The sequence below is a fragment of the Amphiprion ocellaris genome, chromosome 9, assembly GCF_022539595.1.
Source record: "Amphiprion ocellaris isolate individual 3 ecotype Okinawa chromosome 9, ASM2253959v1, whole genome shotgun sequence".
NCBI lineage: Eukaryota > Metazoa > Chordata > Actinopteri > Pomacentridae > Amphiprion > Amphiprion ocellaris.
In genome coordinates, this window is record NC_072774.1 from 13,370,633 (window position 1) to 13,395,919 (window position 25,287).

At 39.0% G+C, this 25,287-nt stretch overlaps 2 protein-coding genes across 3 annotated transcripts in view; both read right to left on the reverse strand.

Moving 5' to 3' along the window:
• Positions 1-17,565, reverse strand: part of otud7b (OTU deubiquitinase 7B) — a 38,702-nt gene extending 21,137 nt beyond the window's left edge. For both annotated transcript variants that reach the window (XM_023286228.3, XM_023286227.3), the window contains exon 1: positions 17,377-17,565. The gene's annotated coding sequence lies outside the window, so the exon portion shown is untranslated. The remainder of the gene's footprint in view (positions 1-17,376) is intronic.
• Positions 17,566-17,928: 363 nt separating this feature from the next.
• rbm8a (RNA binding motif protein 8A) lies at positions 17,929-24,032 on the reverse strand. Its single transcript, XM_023286230.3, has 6 exons — positions 23,874-24,032; positions 23,171-23,230; positions 22,891-22,968; positions 21,114-21,250; positions 18,651-18,787; positions 17,929-18,371 (listed from the first exon to the last, which is right to left on the reverse strand). Exons 1-6 carry the CDS (start codon positions 23,938-23,940, stop codon positions 18,323-18,325), a joined length of 528 nt encoding a protein of 175 aa, XP_023141998.3. The 5' UTR covers positions 23,941-24,032; the 3' UTR covers positions 17,929-18,322.
• Positions 24,033-25,287: the final 1,255 nt, after the last annotated feature.

Below are 25,287 nucleotides of genomic sequence, written 5' to 3' on the forward strand. Positions count from 1 at the left end.
GGTTTAACAAATTAACTGTATTGCTAGTTACACGCCTGGATTAGTAATTTAGTACCCTGCTGGATTAATATCTGGCAAATGAAACATTGCTGATTAATATGGATTAATGAGCACATGAAACCCTTCATCTTAGGGCTGCAAGACAAAATGAAAATTTCAGCTACAGTATATTCTGTGTTTACTTGACACTGTATGCATGATTACAAATCACTGATAATCTAAAGAGTATATTGTTCTGACCTTTTAAATTCCACCAAATGTAACCGGCGCATGGATAATGACAATGTTGTATGGCTATTTCAATTACAAAATTGTTATAATTGTTAAAATAGTATCCAGTCATGATGTTACTCTGAAGTTCAAAAACTGCCTAGTCCAGTTTTGACTATTCTTTTTTTCCCCATCTACCTACAGTCATCTATTCCCATCCGTCCCGTGGCTCATCCACCACCCAATGTTCCTGCCTCATCTCTGACTCAGTGAACCCTTTTCCACTGCGCCTGATGAGTCACGAGTTTACTCTTCTTACACCTCTCCATCGTTCTCTCACTGCACGCTCTCCCTACCTCCCTCAGTTTCTTTATCATTATAAAAAGCCACACAGGAGGCATGCAGGGGAGGAACAGACTTCTCACAGACTTTCTCAGCCTGGATTTCTACAGCATTCTCTGCAAAGTCAGCCACTCAACAGTCTCCCCTGCAGGGTCTCTTAACATTCTTGCAGCTTGTCAGTTCTGTGATGTTAAGGTCTACTGATCACATCAGTGTAAGAGAACAGAGTCACATCCCATTCAGACTGACACAGCAATGCAGATTAGAATGCATTCTGACCGGCAATAGCACCACATACAGACACATCAGGGGCAGTGTTAGAGTGAGCAGGTTGCTATAGGTACCAGTCAAAAACCATTAAGTCCAGCTTGTAAACAGACAACAATAAATTATCAAACAAAAAAATTGCACAGCTTATCCCTCTAATACTGTTGTAAAGTTCAAAGTTATCAATACGACAATCAAGTCATCTCTGTCTCCTTTCCAAAATGAGGGCTCTAAGAATTCATTAATAAATAACAGTACTACACAATCAATTGAAAATTAATCACAATGACAATTTTGGCTTCCAACAACTGAATGAACATGATCAACGACAACATTTACAAAGCTCTGCTCATAGCAAACTTCACACATGTAGAACAGCACATGTAGATAACATCACTTTGCCTCAGCTGGGTTAAATCTGTCACTAGAACACCTTATTTCACTCATTTCAAAGTAGTATTTGATTGCACAACTGTCTGAGTGGAGACAAGAGGCTTCTCTGTTATCTAGCTAGCTTGCGTGAGGCCTTCAGGGAGATTTGGTAAATTCTAGTTTCATATCAATCGGCAGATGTTCAGCAAGTGAGGTTTTTTGACTACAATTGTATTGATATTTTACCTATAGAAGGTGCACTGATTTCAGGTGGAAATTATGTTAAATTAGGTTTTTGGATACAAACATTTGTGCATTAGCAGGAATGTCGTACAACAGGTTAGGTGAAAGCAGTAATCTTTTAATCTAAATTTAAAACAACATGTAAAATATTTTATATCTAAAATCCATGATTTATCCTGATTAACAATTGTGATCTCAGTATTGAACAAAATAGTCGTGGTCATCTTTTTGGCCACATTCGTGTAAGCATTCATGTACGGTAAATTCTACGTCTTTCTGTCTTTGTACATTTCTTGTTTACCAACATAAACTGAATGCCACTATGTTGTGAATTGCTAGCAATTTTCATTTTAGGACATTACAGGAACATTTAACTATCTCACAGTTTAAAGGGTTAATCAAAAAACTAAAAATAAAATCAGCAGATTTATCAATACAGGAAACAATCATTAGCTGCAGCATGGTCTACCATGTACACCTGCACTTTAGTATAGGAATGACCTGTATTTCTTTCATCATAACTCACCAAATCAACACCAGCGCAGTCAATGCTGTTATTTAAATGAACGAGGAGTCTCAGGAAGGTTCGCAGAGTGGTTGCCATATTGGAAGCTGATCTAAATGGGTCAGTGCAATTCATTTGACCTCTGTGACCCTAACCTGATCTGGGTTGAATGCAGGTTTAATGCAGTCTTGTTTTGGTGGACAGATGTGAAGGATTAAGAATTGTCATTTACAATGAGAATTTAAGGTTTTTCAAATTTAAAATTAATGCTATACAATTTTATGCAGCAGAGCTTACCACCACAACTGTCACAGTAGTTAGACAGCACAGAGGTACGCTCGTTTTATGGACCCTGAGTGGTCAGCAAACACACCTGTAACTCCCTCTCATTAAACAGTAAGGTACAACAGCAAACCTACAGTACATTTTCTGACATGCACGTCCCTTGTGTTTGTGTTATTGGTTAATATATTTTTAGTTGATTAAAATATGTGTTGAAAACGAATAGTCATTAATGTACAACATCTCTAGTCTTTAGTCCTGATGTGTTCAGCACTGTCTCCACCATGGAAGAAAGAAAGAAAAAGTCAGTTCCAGCAGGTATTAAAACAAATAATGAAAACATAAATCCAATATAAAAGTCCAAACATTGATGGCTTAATACCCTTCCCTGACTCTGATGGCTTTAGCAAAATAGAGTCATTGCCCTGGACCTTCCGGCTACTATGCAAAGCTGATTTGTTTAGCTTCCCGTAAAAGTAATTTACTGGTTTGATTATTCTCGACTGTTACTTGGCCTATGGTCTACCAGCACTAGCACGTCAACTGACAGCACAAGGCACTGACAGTCTGAAAAAAATGTGGAAAGGGTGATAAAAGTGAAGAGCTGCGGACAGAATGTACTAACACAGACCAACAAAAGCCTGGCTGTCGTCACTGTGGGTCTGTAACATCAGCCATTCCTGTGAGCCCACTCTGATGCATTTGATGTTATGTCACATAGCTTGGCTTCAAAAACACTTACAAAACACTTATTTCTGAAATTTAAAAAAGTCAGTATAACCACATACTGCATGCCGAATTACACCATTATATCGTACAGACATTTATAATTTTTATTTTTCACTAGACCAGACATGAGTCCATATTAGCAAGTCAGATTAGTCATGAGTCAACCATTATTAAGGAAGGTTGTTGCTACGTGTCTTAAATTATGATTACCTACTACATTTTACGACCCTTTTTAATGGTGCAATATGATAAAATAAAAGACAAAAATAAACGATTTTAACAACAGTGGATGTGTCAGAAGCTAAAATCCTTCGGAAAAAGTAGTAAAAGTGTTTATGAGACTGAAACACAGTGGAGGTGTGGAAGGCTGCAAGTTTACTACATTCATCAAATGGTCATTATTAAAAGCTAAACTAGGGTGGTGTTTGTATGCATTGTCAGACTGATATTGTATCTCCCAGTTTCACTGTTACGCTTATCAGGAAACTGCAGTAACGGCCATGTTTACCGCTAAGGTCAAGGCTGTCAAATAGCAAAGATATGAGATTTCACAAATATTAATTATACTCTTTGCCCTTGAAATGAAATGTTTTTAATTGGTGGCCAAAATGATCTATTAGTCAAAAAGACAACAACAACAAACAAACAAACAAAAAAAACCATTTTATACAAGAAAGAGCCTGTGTGGATTACTGGCTAACATTAACAGCACTGCTGCCAACATGGCCCAGTCAGTGATTTGTATCTGGGATGGCTGAGCTTTTGTCTGGCAGGAGGGCTTACGTAACAGGAGCTGCTGACAACACGTGGGTGCTGAGCTGAGGGCTGGGAGAATGGCCTGGATCACTGAGGGAGACAGAGAGGTCACCACAGCCCACTGCATCAGCCCTAGGTGGGCTGAGAGGGTCAGTTCACTGCTGGGATTGGGGAAGCTTGTTCTGCTATACTTTACATCATGGAGGAAACATTTCTACACTGCTATGGAATGGATGCTCCCATTTTCATGACATTACCTACAGTCATGAGATAACACTGAGCACAGCCACTGTCTTCTACTGCTGATGAGGAGGAGAAGTTGAACTGGAGGAGCGTCAGCATCCCGGGGCCAGTTTCACAAAGACAAGCTTTGACTGTGGCTTAGACTAAACCGATAGATTAACTTTTTACCCATTTGTTGCACTAAACTGCCTATTTCTAAATCCCCTGTCAATTAAATCAAATACTAAATTCAAACTAGTCCATTTTAAATCATTCAAATTGAGCACAATTCTATCGTAGGATTAACACAGCCTGAAATATATTTATTTTTGTGCATTTAAGAGCCATTTAAAACTTTTAATCATACTAAATCATGTTTTCAATGCTGTTGAAATGTGTGAGCTTTTTTACACCATATCCTTTAAAACATGGCAACAACTCCCGAAAAAGAAGTCAACAAATAACATTTAAAACACACACACACACTCACACACACACACACACACACTCACGCACACACACACACACACACACACACACACACACACACACACACACACACACACACACACACACACACACACACACACACACACACACACACACACACACACACACACACACACACACACACACACACACACACACACACCATTATCTGCTCACAGCAACCCAGTCTAGAAACACTAGGCCTTAAGCCTGCTACGTGAAAACAGTGATTTTGCTCTAAATGCTTTGTCATGTGTATGTGTAGGTCACTCAAACAAGGTCACTCATTATGGCATGACCTAAATTAAGAGTACACCCTGCACTGCATTTTTCACAATACTAAAGAAGATCTGGTGTTCACCTCGCAAACAAATTGGATGCTTATCTAAACATTTTCTAATTTTAAACTCCATTGTGCGAGTTATTGGCTACAAAAACTGTAAGGAAGGAAAATTCACATTCATTAATAACGTACAATTCACTCTTGTTTGCTTCTGTATTTGTGGACACTGCAGATTTAAACCATTTAAAATGAATCTATTGTTCAGGCCATTGTGTTATTCTTTGCATTAAAATATGTGTCAGTCATTATGGAGTGAGAACAGCTTCCAATCCAGTGTTTTGACTTGGGGCGATGTAGTTTATTTACATTTGGATCACAGGTTGTGCATTTCACAGAACCTGCCTTTCCACATAGCTGTTAAATTAAGCTAGATATATCTACAGCAGGTTTCCATGAAAGACAGAAACAGGGCCGTGGACTATAACCTGTATACAGTGATAGATTTACCACTTCATTTTAAGCTTTCATTCATCCTGTGAAACATGAGCTTTCCTTTACAATAAAGATGAAAAGAAGCTGAGGTCAAAGAATACGAGGATTATACTACACCTAAATAGTTAAGAATGATTGAATGAATAAACTGTTTTATCTGCACACTCTGTGGTGAGACTTAACCAAAATCAGGATTACAGAGTTGTTCTGTTTCCCTTTAATAGTCAGGACATGACAAATGACCATGTCTATAAATGTGTCAGTTCTATTTTGGTCCAATCACATCAACCTTTCCTGTGATCTCAGCAAATGCAACACACCCTCTCAGCCTTGATGAGTAATGAGATAAAGGGCATAAGGTAAGCAAACAGGGCAAGACAATGTGGCTGGTAGGAGTTTTAGGAGTGGTAAGTGCAACCGAAGTACTTTGATAGAAAACGAAACCTTCCAGCCTTTGGAAGCAGAAGTGACGGCTGCATGCAAGACCAATAAATTGGCCATATTATCGGAGAAACATTTGCATCACGGTACATATTGGTCAATAAGTAACTAGAAATGGCTGTGCAGAAATGACTAACTAGGTCAGAGGTAATTTAGAAACACTGAGCAATTTTCCACTGCAGGAATTTGTGGGCCACTGTAACCTGACCTGAACCTTTGGGTGTATTCTGACCATGAGAACTGCTTTTGTAGAACATCTTCTCCACCTGTTTTCAGCGAAGGTGCAAACTCGCCCCTGCCTCAAGTCCTGCAGTGGAAAACTGCCTAATACTACGTAGACAAGTTGATTTTTCAAAATTCTTTAGAAAACAGATGTTAGGGATTCCTATCAAGAAGGTGTATATATGTTGTATTTTTGCTAAAATAAATAAAATTTGCAAAAAAATATAATTAGAATGTTTTTCAAACTCATATATCTTTATTACCCTCAAAAATCCTGAATTTGTCAGGCCATGTTGACAGTTAATAAGTAAAATTTGGAGAGGCATTGTATGAAATACTTGCATATCCACTTGCATGCCCACATAACAGATGCACTGAAGCATCTTTTGTTGTCAAAGCTGTCAGTCTAAGTAAGAGCTGAAACATTTGTGATTGGTGCAGCACACTCTCCTTACAAAAGAGACAAGCACATATAATCAGAGCACTGCTTTCTTGTGAATTCACTTTCTCACTAAGTCAAGGTCTGTTGTTAATTCTCCAACGACAGGATGGGTTTGCTACGAACAATCAATCACAGTAAACACCTTACTACTGACAGAAACCAGAAGAGGAAGAAAAACAAAGGTGTGGTGAGATGGCTGTCCTTCAGCTGTCTTTATCTGTGGAGTGTAGTAATCTGGTTACTGACTGAGCCCAGTCAGCCTACACTGACTCATTACATAACACAAGAGCTACAGCTGAGGCTCAGCGCTGCCTGGCCGAGGAATGGAGGAAAATCAAGACCTTTACCCAGTTCTCCCAGTTTCTCTCATATGAATGGAGTGGCACAATGGCCCTGGTGCTGAGCAGAATAAATCTGTGTTGTAGGAAGTACTGCTTCAGTCTCCCTGACATAACAGGCAAACAGGTTAAATAAAGAAAAGGCTTATCAGTGGACCCTGCAGCACTGGCAATGCAAAATCCTCTCAGTATAGTGTAATATTATTCTATAGGGCTGGTAGATGCTTCCTTTGCTGACAGTGTTGTAGTTGTGTTGACAAAGACAGATAATTTTACTCTATACAGCTCACAGAAAAAAAATTGCTGAGCCTGTAAGGAAAAAGCAGAAGACATCTCAGCCACTTCTGTCATTTTCTGCACCATCAGTTATCTTCAAGGGCAAGTGCATCATAGGAATTGTGTAGGCACATCACTTTCCAAGGGCTTGCATAATGCTAAAGCATATGATAAGCATTACATTGCACATACCCCCTCAAGCTAATGTAAAGTTGATGGAAATATAGGTTTGCTTATTCCAATTCATTTATAAATCACTTTTAATGAATATAGTCATAAGGGAGAAAACCATATTCACGATAAAATAATAAAGGAAAATACCAGAAAACACAATATTTTAGACTCTAAACTGCTGCCTCAATAATTCTCCCTAGACAAGTAGTGAAGCAGAGGGGACTAATGTTTTCAGTTGCTATTGGTTTATATCCAAGAAATCAATACGGTAAATTGGAATGTGACCATTTCCCTGGACAAAAGGAACTATACTAGTAGGCTGGTCATTGGAGAAAAATCAATAAACCCCCCTGAACTGCAGTTAAACAGAACATCCACAGAGCTGTTGCTGACATGTAAAATACAGGAAGTAGTGGACCGTTTCAAGCCTATTAGCTAAAAAAAAACAGCTTCTCAGTGTGAATCCATGAAGTCTTTAGTGGAGCAAAGAAGCCTAATGTAGAAAGTGCTACTTATCTTCTTCCCAAATAAGGGCATTCGTTATTTTTCGCCACTCGCCTCTGCCTACACTGCAAGAAGTGTTGGGTCTACAAGTATTTACAAACAAGTCAGGAATTTAAAAATAAAACAAGTAAGGCGAGATCAGCCTCCCTACAAGGAAATTAAACCACATTTCAACTCTGATGAAGGCTTAGCCACCAGCTGTGGGCGCCTGGGTGTGTAATGCGTAAGACAACACCAGCCTGAAAGCACACACAGCTGATGTCAGAGATTCCACACCATGCCTGCCCTCTCAGAGGCCATGCCACTGGAGCTGGTCTCATCCAAAAGCTGTCCAGTCATCAAACAAAAATTTGCCAAGTCTAGCTTCCCTCTCACGGCCTCCCTATCCTATTTGCTGGCTCAGAAACAGCCAAACTTGATCCATGTGAACCACCGTTTTTCTTCACGAGAGCTCAAGGCAAAATAAGGTGAAGAAAACAAGATTACAAATCATTTGACCTGAGGTTTATTGTTTGGATTGTATAAAGTGAGCAAAAAGATCTGTGAGATGAACTCAAAGCTGCCGAGTTCACAGAATCCATGCAACACAAGGAATATTAAGACACTTAATTATTTTTAATATTGTTCATAAGGACAGGGTCCCTTAATGCCTGTTATAAACTAGAGGGCTTGCTCTGAGTATCTATGCTTGCATCTAAACCAGAGACAATAACAACTGTGTAAGCACAGCTACCAAAGTACACCAAGAACCACTACCTAATCTCTGAGTTGCCAGAGTTAGAGCAACCTCCTGTTTAACAGACTCTAAAAATAATCCACACATAATCACAGTTTAAATATAGAAACTCTGCTCTGTACCAAGTTCTTAAAAAGCTGACAGCTAGAACTGAAACACAATCAGGGACAAAGCCTGTCAAAAGACTAATGCCTCAATCAAGGACAATCACACGTCTGTGACAGGAATGTAAACTTTCCATTAGCGATAGTCAGCCATGGTAACAACTGTTGAAATAATGAAAACAGTGGATGGTTTGCCAAATGACAATTAACGTTTGCTGCGAAACTGACTCGGTTAAATTAGAAATTTGAAGAACCAAGTAAACACTAGGTTACACAGCAAACGAGCTGCAATCTTGCACAGTAAATAACCGGTAATGCTATTTATCTTTATCATAGTAGTTTGATGTCAAAAATAATTCCTATAGCTGATCTGCATGATGAAGCGACTTGTTCGTTGTAGTTCAGTCACTGGAAACAGCTGCTCAGCTGGAATAAATGTCCAGAAATACTGTTGCAGCAACTTTATCAGTTAAAGAAATCTGCCGGTATTTTCTGCCACCTCCAAAATGTATTTATACTCAGAGCAGATATGCTGATCAGCGATATGCTTCATCACTTTAATGTTATTGGAAGCATGTAGTCAGTGTCCTGCTGCGCCAGAACATTAACAGCGTCTCTGCAGATGTACACTCAGCTCCCAGCTTGTGTTAGCATTTGAAAATGCTAGTTTAGCATTAGTATGAGCCACAGGTAGCTTTCTGGATAGCTACCAAACACCTTCTTCCTAACATGATTCTGCAAAGGTCATCAACATAACTGCCACAGTTAGCAGATAGACAGCAGGGAGGTGCACTTGTTTTATAAAAAAGAATCAAGTCATGTTTTCCCAGCCATGTGCGCAGACTATGTAATGTAAGGTATTTATGTAGTTTTCTATTTATGTGGTCCCACTATTCGGGTGACAAAGTGAAAATTTGAAATGGGAGATGGTTTTCACAAAATGATTGCACACCATCAGAAAACATTTGAGTGCTTCACAGTGGTTTCCTATAGCCAAATGTGAACTCTTGCTTATAGCCACTGGAGCAAAGAAATAACAGCCAAGTCCAGCCACCTGAAATGGGCAGTATCAGCTTTTGAGCAAAAGTGTTTATCAAAGTGTCTGAGGGCTGATGTCATAGTGTAGCAGAGCATGTAGGAGAGATGTCTGAATTCACTTAGTCCACTGTTCCCTAAAATACTGCGCAGCATGCCACAGGATCAAACAAAAAACTCAGATTTTAGTGCACTAAAAGCTCATCTGGAAATTAATGTCAGGACAAAAGTTTATATTATGACCCCATCTCTACTTCTTACAGTGGCAACAACTTTTCACAGGAAAATGAATACGCCTTAAAATGTATCTTCCTCTCAAACACGATGCTCTCAAACAGGACTGACACTGTGTACAATGTAATGCGAGCAGCTGGTGATTTCTGGTATACAGTCACTAGGATTCAGCTTCAATTTGTGATGGCCATTTTCCATAATGTGCTGGCATTTTACCAACTAAATCATTTATTGTTTAAAGTAATTAATAGTCTGTAGTCCTAAACACGTCAACGACTTACAAAAATAGCTGTAATTACTGCTAAACGTTGACTTAATGCAGTGATAATTATTGCGGCTTGTATTTTATCTGCATCGTCCAACCACAACTATAAATCTTATTTTCTCCTTTTCAGTCTATTAAGGTGGTTTATTAGGGTGTCTATGAAAGTTGGCCTTAGAGGTTCCTAGCCTGTGCCAGGGGCATGTCACTGCAGTCAGGCCCAGTAATCACCAGTCAAGGAGTGCTAATTAACAGCCACATGAAGCAGGCTGCTGTAGAGAGGGCTTCAGGGGACTAGAAGTGGCATTCCCACATTCCACACAGAGACCACATTACATTGTGCATGGTGTCAGTGCAATGGACAACTGAAGCAGCAGAAAATGTAATGAGGGTATTTGATCTACACAGTGAGGGAGGGAAGAGGAAGCTAATCTGCTATTAATGCATTACTGTTTCAGAAATACGCACAAAAAAAACCCCAAAACAAACCTGCTGAGCATCCAGTGGGAAGACAGCACAGAGATAGATGAATAAACTGCTTCACTTTGTGAACATTATGTGCTAGTTTCAGTATTCCGGACAGTTGCCAACCTGAACTCCAGACTCTGTGGGTGAGAAGTCCGCACTTGGGCCTGGCAGCCTCTTTATTGATTTTTAACCTTTGTCGATGCAAGCCTCTGCATCCATCTGAACACTGCCAACCTAATTATTAGCATTGGATTGGGAAATTCAACCCTAAACTACAAAATATGCATTATGACTCAACAGTAATAATTAAGATGATTAAGCTTATACTACAGGATTCCCGCTTGGGCCAGACATGTAAAAAACTGACTCTTTTATTAAAGCCAGGGACTTGCGTTAAAAAAGTCATTTCTGATAAAAAGGAAATTGAAAGACTTCAGTTTAGGTTTTAAAAGCTTTTTAGAGCAGTTGTTGTACAATGCAGAATATATGGTGCAATGCAAAAGTATTTGTCCCCCTACAAAAATCTTCTATTTTTGCGCATTTCTTACAGTTAAATGTTCCAGATCATCAAACTAGTATTCATATTTATTTAAAATTATAAAGAGAAATTTCTGTAGGCAAATACTTTTTCATGGCACTGCATATGCAGAATATTGTCCGAAGAAAAAGTCAAGTTACTAATATATCATAAAAACAAGAGAAAGATTTTTGTTAAAGCTGTGTAAACCAAACTGACACAGATACCCTAAAATCCTGCTGACAGGATTGAAATGTATGCTATCAATTTAGTTTTTAAAAATCAACAAAACAACACCCTTTATCAGAGCCAGAAACTGTAAAAATGGAAAAAATGATCAGATTTTCATTTTCCAATAATCCTGAAATAATTATGTGATGTATGGTTTTGTCTGGAAAACTAGCCATCTGTAATTTAAAAATTTGCCAAAAATAAACCGCTTCCCACCAGATCCTGTGAAAACCTAAATATTCTGCAATCCTCCACACAACTGAAAAGCCATGACTGACTCAATTGTGACCAACAGTTACGTGACAAAATTCATGCAATATTCAGCTGAACTGTAAGCAGGGTTTAAGCAGAACAGATAGGGGACAAGTGTGTAATCAAATGAGAGAGATTCAGAGGAAAATAAATCATACCAGATCAATAAAATAAATGCAACGTGGTTCAGAAACAGTATATAAATGGCAAGTTGTCAGCAAGTTGGTGGTAGATAAATTCAGCAGGGTGAAATGTTTTTTTCTGGAGTTGTACAGAGTAATGAAAAACTGAACGTTTGTAGAGTCTGCAAATATGTAAGTTATAAAATATCTATAGCATGTAGACTCACCATTTCCAGTGTAGGTAACCTCTCTAGGTACTTGGGAAAATGTGTATATTTTGATTATAAATCTTTTTTTTTTTTTTGCAAAGTGAGTAAAACAAAATTCAGCTTTGTTTTTTCTTTTATTTCTAATGATGCATGCCATCATAACTGCTGCATACTGCACAAATTGTAGCTCTCTACTTGTAGCCATGATTATGCCGTTTTCATAGAGATGCAGGATTTTATATTAAAGTGAAAAATAAGGTCGTTGTGACTAAAAATGTGACAAGATTGAAAATACCCAGAGGGTTCAACAGGTTAAAAAAAATCACCTAAACTGTACCTAAAGCTGACAAACACTACTTCTAAAAGTTCTCTAGATGCGGCCTTAAATTTGTCCGTATACTACCAACCGTTTATGTCACTGGGTTGGCAATGATGCCAAAACATCATCTTTGCTTAGCATATAAACAGTGTGCTTATTGTTACATAATTCACATTTAAAAGGCAAGTGAGATGACTACTGCTATAATTTGCATATCAGCCCTTGAGGAAAATAAGACATTTCTTTGACACTGACTTGATCTTTGGATGTGCTGTTTTAGAATTAAGAACATTCGTTCCACTCCTGCAAAACAAAGATTGCTGTAAGGAACAAAATAAGCTTTAACACTGGAAACAAAATGGATCTTTGACTTCCAAGTACCATGTTATAAGACAGGACTGATTCAAACATTCGAGATCTACCCTTGCTAAGTCAGCCTGAATGTGAAGCCAACCAAGCCCAGCTAGGTCTAAAGCCAGCGGCTAAACAAGCACCCATCTCTGCAGGCGGGCAGCACTAATGCTCATGTGAATCCCCACGTGCTGCAGGCCAGCCCATGTACACAGCAGGGCGACTTCACGTCACTCCCTGTGTGATGTCATCCTGGGTGACAAGCTCCTCATTAGGGCTGTGTGGGATTACGCCTGCTGTCCGGGATCAACAGGGCAGGGCAGCAGTAACTGATGTCCCCTGGTCTGCACAGGAAACTGCACTTTTCTCCACAGGCTAAAGTGGCGGTCGAGCTAAATCTTACTATTCACCTGACACTGTACTTTGAAATAAACATTGCCACTCAATCAAATGTTGGCTGAATTTCCATAAAGTCTGTGAAAGTATCAACTCTACCAGTCACCTTGACATGTTATCATCAATTTTTAACCTTCCTCCGAAGCCTCAGTTGAAATCTTATCAAATGTTTTCTGCAGTTTATTACAAATTTGAGTCATGTTAGGTTGTATTCAATTATTTTGTCAGCTATAAGAAACATTTTGCAAACACAGAACCATATCAGATTGTTCAGGATAATATTAGCATCTTTTCACAAGATCAAAATTGAAGATATTATTTAGAGCTGCAATATTATGGCCATTTTGATCGTGACAATTATTTTAATTGACACTGAGATCACAGTTACTTTTCACAATTATTAACTTAGAGATAAAATATTTTTGTTGCATTGTTTTCGCTTCCATGTTGTGCTACATTTCTGCTAATGTATAAATCTTTGCATCAAAATAAAAATTATAAAAATCTTCACCTGAATTTAGTGCATTTTCTGTCAATCAAATTGTACCCAAAAGACCTCATATATTTAATTTACCGATGTCATCTAAAAAGAGAAGCCCTCAGTCTGGATTCAGTTACTGCAGTTACCCCAACAGCTGTCTGATCAAAAATGACTTTAAAAACAGTGAAATACAGCGTTCTAATGTCCGATTTACCCAAAATGAAACCAAGTGTCTTGACCTGCATGGCCTATTTTCTCTGAGCAAAGCAGTTTAAACATCAGTATGTCAGTATTTAATTGTGGGAAGCTGAGAGCATGACTATATTCAATTAATTAATTATGTAGCCCTAATATCATGTTTTCAATTACATTGAGACATTATGATTTACTTACCAATAACTCACATTACTTACAGCAAAGTAACATTGCTACTAAAATAGGTAGTCACACAAGGAAACCACAATAGCTTTTTTTTGTCGCTCAACCAACCAAAAAGAATCATGTCATCATACGTGCCATAATCTCAATAATTGCCCTGAAATATCTTGATAGTATTCTAAGGCCAATCTCTACTGCACAATCATTCATCAAAAAAAACTGAACTTATTAATTAAAACATAAGACTCATTATATTTGTGATAATGTACACTAAAGCAAACAGTATTGAACAAAGCAACAGCACTCACCAGCAGGGTGTGACGAACACAACAGTTGTTGACAAGTACTGCATGCTGGTTTTCAAGTCAATACGATCCTCATGAAATCTAACTGTATTTTTTTAATAAGATAGATATATTATTTCAACAGCTGTGCCTTGCAGAGCAGATAAAACTGTAAGGTTAGGTGCCAAGCACAATCATCATCAATTCGCCACTGTGCTGTATGTAGGGGAGGAAAAGGTGAAATGCAGAAAGTAACTGATACAGCAAGCTCTCATTACCATAGCTTCTCTTATGGGAGTGGCAACTCATGCTGTATTGGATTATGGCTGCTAGGCTGGCACCATAAGGCTACATCTTCCCTCATATAATGTTCCGCCCTACTCTGCAGTCACTTAATAGTATAACAACTGTATGACTTATCGCAAAGTAATCCCAAAGCATTCAGCATAGGCCTACTATCCACAGTCTGCTGTTCGAAGTCAAGCAGCTGCTGGCAGCCAGGTAGATGCCTCAGCTTCAGGTCTCTCCACCTTGGCACAAATTGCCCAGGGCAATAGCTGGGTGGTGTGTCACAAGACTGGCAGGAAACCAGCCATGCTGGAGAGGGTGGGGCTCCAAAGAGTTTTATGAGTTGCTGTCTGAACACAGAGACCTCTGGGAGACAAGCCACCTATTGATCCCTGTCACACTGTAGCAGTGTGGGGACTAAGGTAGTTTTCTCTTTCGCATCACATCTGTTCCTGTCTTAATGAAGTGCGCTGCTCTGCGATAAGGACACAGATGCATGGCTGTAGGGATGTGGGTTTTATGATGTGTCATGTTTTTTCATAGTGACAATAATGAAATCTGCACAGCACCATAAAACAAGCAGGCTCTACAACTGCCTCATGCCTTGTTGCCTGTTACAGCCTGCAAATTGACTGGAACATGTACACTTGACACAAAAGTCATGTATTTGTCCTACTAACCTCAAGAAGCACTCAGCTACTTACTTATTAATCTGACCATGTTTTAGAGATCCTGTGGGAATAGCTCCATGGCCAAATGGGCCTAGCTCTGTAACTGTAACTGACACTGGATCCCTGACACACACACACATGCAGATAGTGAGCAGCTGTTTGGGGGAACCCAGCAAGAGACGAATTTAAATTTTCATACCCTGAGTGTTGCTGAAGCAGCATGGCTACCTTGTGAAACACTATATTCACCAAGGCAGCCAAAACAGCCACAGATGTCCAGCACAAAAACTGTAGGTTAAAGGCATTACGGGAATGAAAGATAGTTACTATGTATAACACAAACCTCTGAGTAAAGTATTACTCCAGATCAAACACATTTCCTACTGGAAAGACAAACAAGTTAAAGTCAGTATCTTCTTTGTGAAACTGTACACAAACTAAAACTAGCTTATGGCTGCTCTACCTCCTCGCAATGTTTCATAGCAACGCAGTCTACAACTAATCCTATCAACACCAAGTCTTGCAACTTGAGGATGCCTCCATGACAAACCCTTTTACACAGGCATAACACATGTCTACCTTTTGACTATCATTTAGGATTAGAGTGAGCACATTTTATTGTTTTCATCACCCATGCCATCTCATCTGTGTCACTTTCAATTAAGGTTACTGCAAACTGTTTACCGCAGCTCATTTGAATATTGTTAGAGATGACTGTATGATACACTGGAAACTACAAGAAACAAATTTACATGTGGTTCAATAAAAATCAAATTGCAGAAACTCGGTAAGCAACGGAAGGGAAACTACTCTGTTCTGCTGTGTGTCATTGGAGGCAGGCTGCGAATGAATTTATCTCATGCCTGTTTTGTGCACCAACAGTCATTTAACAACTGGCTCTTAACACTGTGCTTACAAAGTGTTATAGCTGGATGCTCTGCTGTTTTGAGTGGTAAAATGATCTGTCTTTATCTAATAATATTTTTACGTTTACACCCTTCCAGTCTGGAATTTGAATTGCATAGGGACGGATGCTACACCCTACTTAATATACTTGCCCTAGGTGCTCTCTGTGCAGCTGTATGCATCAATATATGTTCCTTGAAGTGTTGAGGACTTGCATAATGAAGTCTGACAGTGCAACCTCACAGAGACTGTGCATCAGGGTATGAAAATTGTTCTCATCTTCTCACCACAGTGCCTGGTAGATCCAGGAACTGACAGGCAGCTTTTATAAATTGATCATCCAAAGAGATGCAATGGTGTGTAAAGAAAAAGTATCTTGTAGAAGAGACGAATATCACGCTGCCAGTTTTTTTCCAAGTTTCCACACAGCTACTTAAGTCACTGTTACAGGCAGCTGCTTGTGTGTCCAGCCTTTAAAGTATCATCCTGCACGGCCACTGGAAAGTGTGAGTGCAGGTGGAGGAGGGGGGCTGCTTTTTCCTACTATACAATATCTTGCTTCTAAAAGTTCCATGAACCTACTTAATGGAGCATGTGTTTCCAGCAGATTATGCTTTTTAACAACATAAGCAGGCCAAGTGCAGCAAAGAACTCTGTCCTACTTTTTATGTTGACTGTCTGTCCTGGTGTCCCAGCAAACAAAAGAGTCCACAAATGCTAGACCTGAATAATTCAAGGTAAAGTGTAACGCAATCCTTTTTCATCGCAGTGTTGTTGGAAATGACGGCAAATAACCCCAGTCCTAGTTTCAAAATGAGCACTGCACCCAGTGACCGGCCAGCAGCTCAGGCAACAGTCTCATATCTGGCAGCAAGGTTTGGGAGTGTGAGTGTAAACACACTTACTTCTGGCAATTTCCTCTAAGCTGATGCTTTAAGTAAATGTTACATCACACATGCACCTTTAGTAAAAAACGGGCTCTCGTAATCTGGATCGTGACTTCCAGCTCTTAGAAAGCTACCTGGTGAAATTTAAGTTAATTCTAACCGCAAATACATCACATATCAAAGGAAAACACAGAGCTGATGGTAACCTTTAAACTGCTCTATTTCTTTCAGCTTATAAAGCCAATGCAATGTTCAGCCAACCAATCCTGTTCGCCAGTTAAATGGTTCTGATGATGACTTGTCCACAGTGTTGACTCTGAGCCAGCTATTATGGCTATGACTATTCTTTGAAACAAAATATCAACCAACAATACACATGCTTACATAAACGCATTTGAGGCGTTCAAACGCATGGGGGTTCACGCACCATGTACACACAACCCACTAACTTTACTGGCATGTATTAGAATATAGAATTGTCGCTTTAGACCCTGTCGTACGTGTGCATGAACGCTCATTACGAACAAGTGTTGCATATTTCTCAGTAAGTACATCGAACCGTAACGTTTGGCTAGCAAGTGGCTACTTGGAGCCTGGCTAATCAGCCAGCTAACGCTAGCTAACGGTAGTAGCTGGAGTATCCCTTTACTGCTTACCTTTAGCGGCCTCGCAGATGTTATCATCGTCCCATTTAGTTTTCCTGCGAGTGCCACCTTGTAAAAATCATGTACGTTTCTAAAATTACCGATTTCTAACTTTTTAGCATCTTCGTAGGTAGAACTAAGCGTAAAATCCCAAACCGGACCATCACCGACAAAGTAATTTCTCCAGCACTTACAACAACAACGTCAACCGAAGCCTTCAGCCCGCCCCCGACAAGATCCACCCAATCAGAGATAGGACACATTTTATTGACGTTGACACGAACCAATGTACATGTCGGAGGACTTTGAGTGACGTTCCCCAGTAGAGTAAGCACCAAATGAGAACGACAGAGCACAAAACAGTCGCTTGGCAATTGGCTGAAGAAAATAAGGGGCCAGGGGTTTTGTCCAAGTAGCCTATGAGTGTCGCACTGGGGCCAGAGTGACAAGTGCTTTGGAGTTCACAAAATAGCTGGGGCGTCACCATCGCCTGAGTGAGGTCATCCAGTATGATGTAAACCCTACGTCATTCGCAAAGCTATATACAGCACAACAGGACACAAGTTCACCTTTTAAAAAGTTTAATTTTCCCCAAGTCATATAAAACAAAATACTCAAGCAGAATAAAATGCACGTAACATTGAGAAAACAACATTTGAGGGAATCATGAAAAGCATAAACATGTACTACTGACTGACAGTTGGTGTTGAAACTAAAAACGATGCTTCACTAACAGATCCAAATATCTTTGCACTGCAAGGCTCCATAAGCAAGTTAGAAGTAACCGCAACTGGTGTTGTTAAACCAATTTCTTTTGTTATTCCTCATCTCAATATTTGCAATCTTACATGCAGATGCCGTACAACTGTTACTCAAAAATATTGTACAAAAATTCCAAAAGTAGCTTTGTAGGAGAAGATGGCAAACTGCCCGTCATAGTGACAGACGCCTCCTCCACTCAACGCCGCCTCCTGTCTGGACTTCTGCTGCGTCTCCGGCCACCAGCCCTGTACCATGTCATAGTCAACAGGAAAATTTGTTTGTGTTAGTGTGTGTACAAAAATAAGGGGACCCTAGATAACTTAAATAGCGACTGTGGCAACATTACAAACATTGCATGCTGTGTGATATAAGGAAAAATGTCACTGGCAATATCCCTAAGAAATTCTAACAAAATCTGTACATATTGCCGTATTTTCACAGACTGCAGTTTGACTAAGTGTAACATTACCTACAAGTTCCTGCTACTACAATCAAACATACATAGATTTACATGCCACCCTCACCTTCTCTTGTTCTTGGGGGGCCCTCTGACAAATCCCCAGTCTACACTTATAGGCTGACCCATCAGGTCCTGACCATTAAGCCCTTCCATGGCTGCCTGGGCTTCTTTGTATGTCTCATACTCCACCAGTGCATAGCCCTGAAAACAGGAATCAGACAATTATGTGAGTTATTGTGCATTTATGGCAACACCGCTTTGGAATTTATCAGTATGTTGCAATGCAAAATATTTCCAACAAAGCACAGAAAGCAGATAGTCTTTTTTTTGACGTGCAGCTGCTCTGCAGAAATCACAGTGTGATTACTGGGCTAATGCATTTTGAACACAACCCTAAATTGTACCAAACAATGTAAACTTTTTGGACTACATTTTTTTTGGTACAATTTAGTGATAACACTAAATTACATCAAACAATAAAATCTTTTAGGACTGAAGTAATCAAAATGTTATCAGTTAGGTGAGTGGTGCAGAAAAGTCATGTTCATCTTCAAACACTAGTAATGAAAATGGACATTCTTCCTGTTTAGACTGACAGGGTTTGGGGCCAAAGATTCTTTATTACTTCATAATCTGAACAATGCTGCCACCTAGTGCCCGAGAAAAAAGTGGACACATGCTGAGTATTTGGGCAGCAAATAAAAAAATGCACCAGTGTGTTGATTTTTGCAAATCATACCACAGCTGTGAGGAAACCTATACACTTCTAAGATTACAGTTATTGCAAAATCTCTGTTAACTCTTATTCCATCTCTCCATGTTAGTATCTTTTCCATTTTGATCTTCATCATGGGCTAAAAGAAGAGAGGTTAAAACATGAGGAATGTAATTTGTTTACCAGCCATTATCGAGTAGCAGCAACAGCAAAGCAAAGCGGCTTCACACAGAGTATAGTAACTGCCTGGCTTTGTTCAGGTAATTTCTTACAGACACGAAGGATGAAAATTAAATATTTGTCATTTTACGTTACATAATGTGACTAATGTGTTGCACTACGTTCCCTGATTTGGCTAGAATTTATGACTTAAGTAACATATTAATTAGTGTGATTCAGAGGAACCACGGCAGTTGTTCAAATTTCTGACTGAGTCAACATGACACTTGGCAATTCTCTTAGCGTCAAATCAACCCAAGCATTAAAATAAAACAGACATTCTCATCACTGGATGACATTCCGTTCTGGCTTTGAACTTCTCATAAATGGATGGTGTTGTGGTGGCGTCAGTAAGGGTCAAACAAATATTTTATAATGCCAAGTGTTGTGCAAACAGTAACAGAGAACCATCTAAGTAAATTTATTAATTTCTTTCAGCTTCTTCAATTAGTGTTGGATGCAAAATCCATACAAGATACATTCTAGTACAATCCGTAACTTGTATCTCATTCACCTTAAAGGACGAGTGGAACAAAGATATAATATAACGCAGTTGAAATTATTCATTGGATGTCTCTATAATTAGAAAAATGTCAATTTTCAGGCCAGGTTTCCAGTCAACATGTAGTATGTACACTTTATGATGTTGGAACTAATTTGTTTTTACCACACAGCACTTTTTTGCAAAGGAAAGTCTGCACTGCACAAGTGGGTACCTGTAATGTTGATGCAGAAATATTTTCATCTGCCTACGGCTGTAAATGTAAAATATTAATCGCGATCCTTATTTCACCATCCCAGAAATAAACATCATCAACTGTAAAATCGAAGTTTAAAATACTCCTCTGACAGAAAATCGCCCATGTACAAAAAACATCACTTTATTTCAACTTGGGTAAACAAACATTAGAATGTCTTATTTCACTCTGTGGTGAGTTGCCCTGTCGTAAGTTTTTTGGAACACTAGAGGCTTTACAGTGCACAGTCATGTAGCTTATGTTTACTCTTGCCTGTATGTGGGGGGTTATGGGAACAATTTTATTAATATTTGTCTCGAGCAGATGCACTGAATACAGGTGAACATTATTCTGTCTTAGCTTAACGCAAACATTTGTACATTATCAGGAATGTAGCAGAACATATAAGTGAAAGCATTACACCATTTATTTAAATACAAAAGTGTAATAAAAATATTACATCCCTAAAATTCATTTACAACTGTGAATTGTCACCATTGTCAATTCTGTGGACTATGTCCTGAAATAATCAGTTGTTTGATATATAAATTGATGAACAGAATCAACCAACGTTTCCTAAAGCCCGACAAGATATCTTCAAATGTCTTATTTTGTCTAGAACCCAAAAATATTCAGTTTACTGTCATAGAGGGAGGAAAGAAACCAGGAAATATTCACATTTAAGCTGGAACCTGTGAATTTAGACCCTTTTCTATTCCTTATATTCCTTAAAATTACCTAAATTAATCAAATCAATTCAATCAATTATCAAAATAGCTGTCTATGAATCTAACAGTTGACAACTAATAAGGTAGTTGTTGCAGTTTTACTTATAGCATACGGATATTTGTCTTACCTTGAGGTAGCCTGTTCTACGATCAAGGTTGAGATGCAGATTCTTGATTTCTCCAAACTCTGAGAACTTGTCATGGATGTCTTCCTCTGTGGCCTCCTCATGTACTCCTGTCACAAACAGGATCCATCCCTCGACAGCTGCAGCAACAAAAGGCATCTTGGATCAAACAGTGAACCAAACAGAACTTTAAACTAGTAACCAAAATAAAACCTGCTGATCTCAAGTTTGTGCCTCTCATGCACTTACACAGCATTTATTCAAGACTTTGTGGGTATATTAAATATTAGGTTGATTTTAAAGTAGATAAAGTAGCAAATGCAGTCCCTAAATCAACATTAAAACAGTTTTTCTTCAGATGTTGTTATACTGCTGAATTCAGTTTCATGAACTCAAGAAGTTAGAAAAACTAGAAGGAAAATGTAACTCCAGTGTAAAATTTGGCCACCCAACTGCTTGGAAAGTCTCGGAATTTCAATAACTTTAAGCCTTAATAGACTCCTTAAGTAGAAAAAAATGCATCTTATTAAAAAATACCATTAAGACTATTATAATTTCCACATCTGCAAGTGCATGAAGGTTAGAGTAAATAAAATTCTGCCATTTGCCTGAGTCTGTGCAAACCCTCTGTGGACAACAATGTGCAGTCCAAAATTTGTGTCTGCACTACAACTACACTATAAGTGCACTGATGTACATGCTCAACAGTAGTGTGAATGTACAGAATATGCAAACAGACTGAAATTGGAACAGCAAGAAGTCAGTGGTGTACACAGCCGTCTATCTGACTGAGGAGTGTGGGAGTATAAATCAGGTTTAAGTCATGCCAGTGAGTCAGAATGCACAATGCAACAGCCCTGCAGCTTGCTCCCCAAATTGTAATGTAGTCGTTACTGTTTACACTTGTGCTTTTCCTGCTGTGACAAGCAAAAATGTCTGCTACAAAAAATGTCACCTATGACAATTACAGAGCTTGATGACTTCAATCTTTGTAATAACAACAACTATGGGCTCCTCTGAGCAAAATCTGAACATATAACTGAAACTATCTGATATAAAGCAAAGGAAAGTTATATAAAGACATCATAGCAGTTAAATATACTTTGCTCAAAAGCTGAATATGTGCAAGTCAGACCGGATGTGAAGGAAACCGGACTCAAGATTTCACACACACTTTCACAAAAGTTACTGTTTGAGGTACAAGAAGTGACATCTGGATAAGTCCGAATGGCTTAGGAAACAAGTGCTGTGGACAAATTGAGTTAAAATTGAGCTCTGTGAAAGGTATCATGCATGGCATTGTGTTTGAACACCTTGTCAGCTGTTAGGCACTGCTTGAATGCTCAGTGCCCACCAGTGGGATGGGAAACATTGCATATATCAAGACACTGAAAGGAGTAAGATGTTGTCCTCTACAAAACGACAATGATCAAAAGCATATCTCACAACCCACCACGATATACAACAAGAAATGCAAGTTTAAGTTTTGCAGTGGCCCTCAGTGTCATGACCATCACTTAAAATCTCTGGTAAGACCTTAAACTTGCTCTGCCTGCAAAAAATCCTAAAATATCTCAGATATTTACCTTGAAGAAAGAGTGTTTGCTGCAGAGGTTATATTAGCTTCCGTTCAATTCCGTAACCAACAAAATATGTAGTAAGCCCAGGTGTATCCAAACATTTGCACATGACTATAACTTAATAAATAACTAAGGTAATTTACAAATGGATATAGATAGGGCTGAGACTTTATATCTTCAGTATAAAGTGTGGCACTTACACCTCTGAGGTCCTGGCTCATCCCCATCTTGTTCCACTGTATCATAGTCCTCTTTGGTTCTGGACCTGGCTCCCTCCTCTGGAAATATCAAGATAGAAAAATATGAAACAGTACTTTCTGTTACAAACCTAAGGTGGGAGATTAGATCTCAAACCACAGTAATATGTACCGGAAATAGACATTTTCTGAATAAGAATATTATTCAATAGAACGATCGACAGTTTCACTCTGGCCTAAATGGAAGATTGCATGAACCAACATCACAGCAGCGGTGACTTACCTGAACCAAAGCCTCGTCCTTTCCTCTTCTTGGCTTTCTCCTTCAGCTTGTGGATGCTCTCTGAAGAAGCAGAAATCAACAAGTCAAAGCCTGAGCATGCCGCTGTAACTTCTCACTTCACTGCGTCCCTACAGCCTGTAAGTTTCCCAACTAGCTAGTTGACGTTGCTCCCATTTATTCGCTTTCAACTCAGCGGGTAGATTTAATGCCCTCGTTACAGTAATATAGTGATACCTCAAACTGGTTAAAATAAATTCAACTTGTGCGCTCTGTGTAGTTCTGACAGCTAGAAACAGTGAGTTGTTATATTAGCAGCGAATTAGCGCGCTAGTAGTCGCTAATAACATACAGAGTGCGGTTACTTCATGTAAGTACTGACCAGTTACTTCAGCTTTTAAACATATTTAAAGTTACATTTTCACCGACTGAAGTGATTTTAAACTCTGGATATTATAGCTTTCAATAACCATAGCTAACTTGGCTAACTTGCATTGCGCGATTGAATGAACAAACCATATTAGCAGCCACAGCTATATTAGCCTAGCATTAGCTTATTAGCATCTCTCGGGCCTATACCCACGCAGTCACATCTGTTGTCGCATTTCAGTTAAATACAATGCGATAGACACCTCAAAATTTCCTGCTTATTTCGCTGCACAGGTTATGGATCACCTGCCACTAACTGTGCAGAAACTATTCTTACCATCACCATCTTCATCCATAGGAAAGTCCTCGCCTCCCGCTTCGTGAAGGTCCAACACGTCCGCCATGATGTCTCTGTGTTTGCGGCTGAGCGGCGCAATGTGCGGACGTAAAACGAGCGCTGAGGTAGTGATGGTCCTCTGATACCCGAGGCTTCGACACATGCGCTGTAGCTCATGAAGCAAACGTATCGAGCCACTGTGCCGAGGCGTGGTTTGGTCACGTGACTCGTGACGTTGGAATCACTTCAGTGACATTTGAAGCACTCAACTGCTTCGAATCACCTGATTGGTTCGGTTTGTTATGTGAATCACTCAGCGGGATCGAGTGTTCCGGGATAGGAGATCCCTTTTTAGTGTTGTTCATTTGAATAGTTTTTCGCAGAATAGATTGTTTTTTTTGCTGTTGTTTTTGCTTTGAGAGTTAGTAGTATGTCAGATTTCGTATTTCGTAGAGAATAGATAGATATATAGATAGATTATATATATAGATAGATTATATATATATATATATATATATATATATATATATATATATATAATCTATCTATATATATATAATCTAGTTCACCACTTACCTTTGTACCATTTCAAACTATTCATTGAACTTGAACTTCAATAGAAAAAAAAACAGGAAAAATTGGGACGTTCTAAAACTTTTGACTGGTACTGTGTATATAAATATTTACATATATTAGAGATGGGACTTTAATGCGTTAATTTCAATTTACTAATTACAGAAAAAAAATTACACGTTTAAAAAAATAATACATTTAATCACAGCTTTCTCAGTTCCCTAATTTCTGGCACACTGGTAACGCTGATGCACACTCCAGCCTGGTAGAAGGCGGTAATGAACCTAAAGTCTGTTTGCCAGCCATGAAGAAGATGCACAGGACACACTGAGTGACGTCAGCACAAGAAAGTTTGGTGAACAGTGATGGAAGAGGAGACTGAATTAAGCTTGTTGGGTGGAAAGTTTTCTTTTAAAAATCTTCCCGATGGCAGCTTGGAGAAAAGCATGGTTGTGTGCAAATTGTGCAACGAAGAGTTTTCTTATGACTGCAGCAATTCAAGCCTATCCCCTCAGTGCAGAACATGTTGCCCGCTTGGTGGGCGGGGCCACTAGGTGGTCACATGACAGTGCTTTCAGCTTCAGTCTGGTAGAAGCGTCAGATCAACATGGCACCTCAATCGCAAAGTTTCTCTTTTATTATGAAAACACTTCAACAAAAAGTACTTCTGAAAGTATTTGAAGTGAGAAATAAGCTGCTGAATCTGTCCTCGTTTTAGTTCAACAACAGCTAGTTTTGTCGTTTAACAAAAATTTTGCTGTGTGTCGGACCTCCATTCACCGCATCAAATTTGCATAAAGTAGAAGTCAAGTCTACTTTATGCAAATGAGCTACAAGCACA

Excerpts from the sequence above, each read along its gene's own strand:
- rbm8a (XM_023286230.3), bottom strand. The coding sequence starts at position 23,940 with ATGGCGGACGTGTTGGACCTTCACGAAGCGGGAGGCGAGGACTTTCCT. Across the intron at positions 21,251-22,890 it reads TGAGCCAGGACCTCAGAGGT|CTGTCGAGGGATGGATCCTG; the intron begins GTAAGTGCCACA and ends TTGTTGCTGCAG. Across the intron at positions 18,372-18,650 it reads CCCCCCAAGAACAAGAGAAG|GGCTGGTGGCCGGAGACGCA; the intron begins GTGAGGGTGGCA and ends GACATGGTACAG.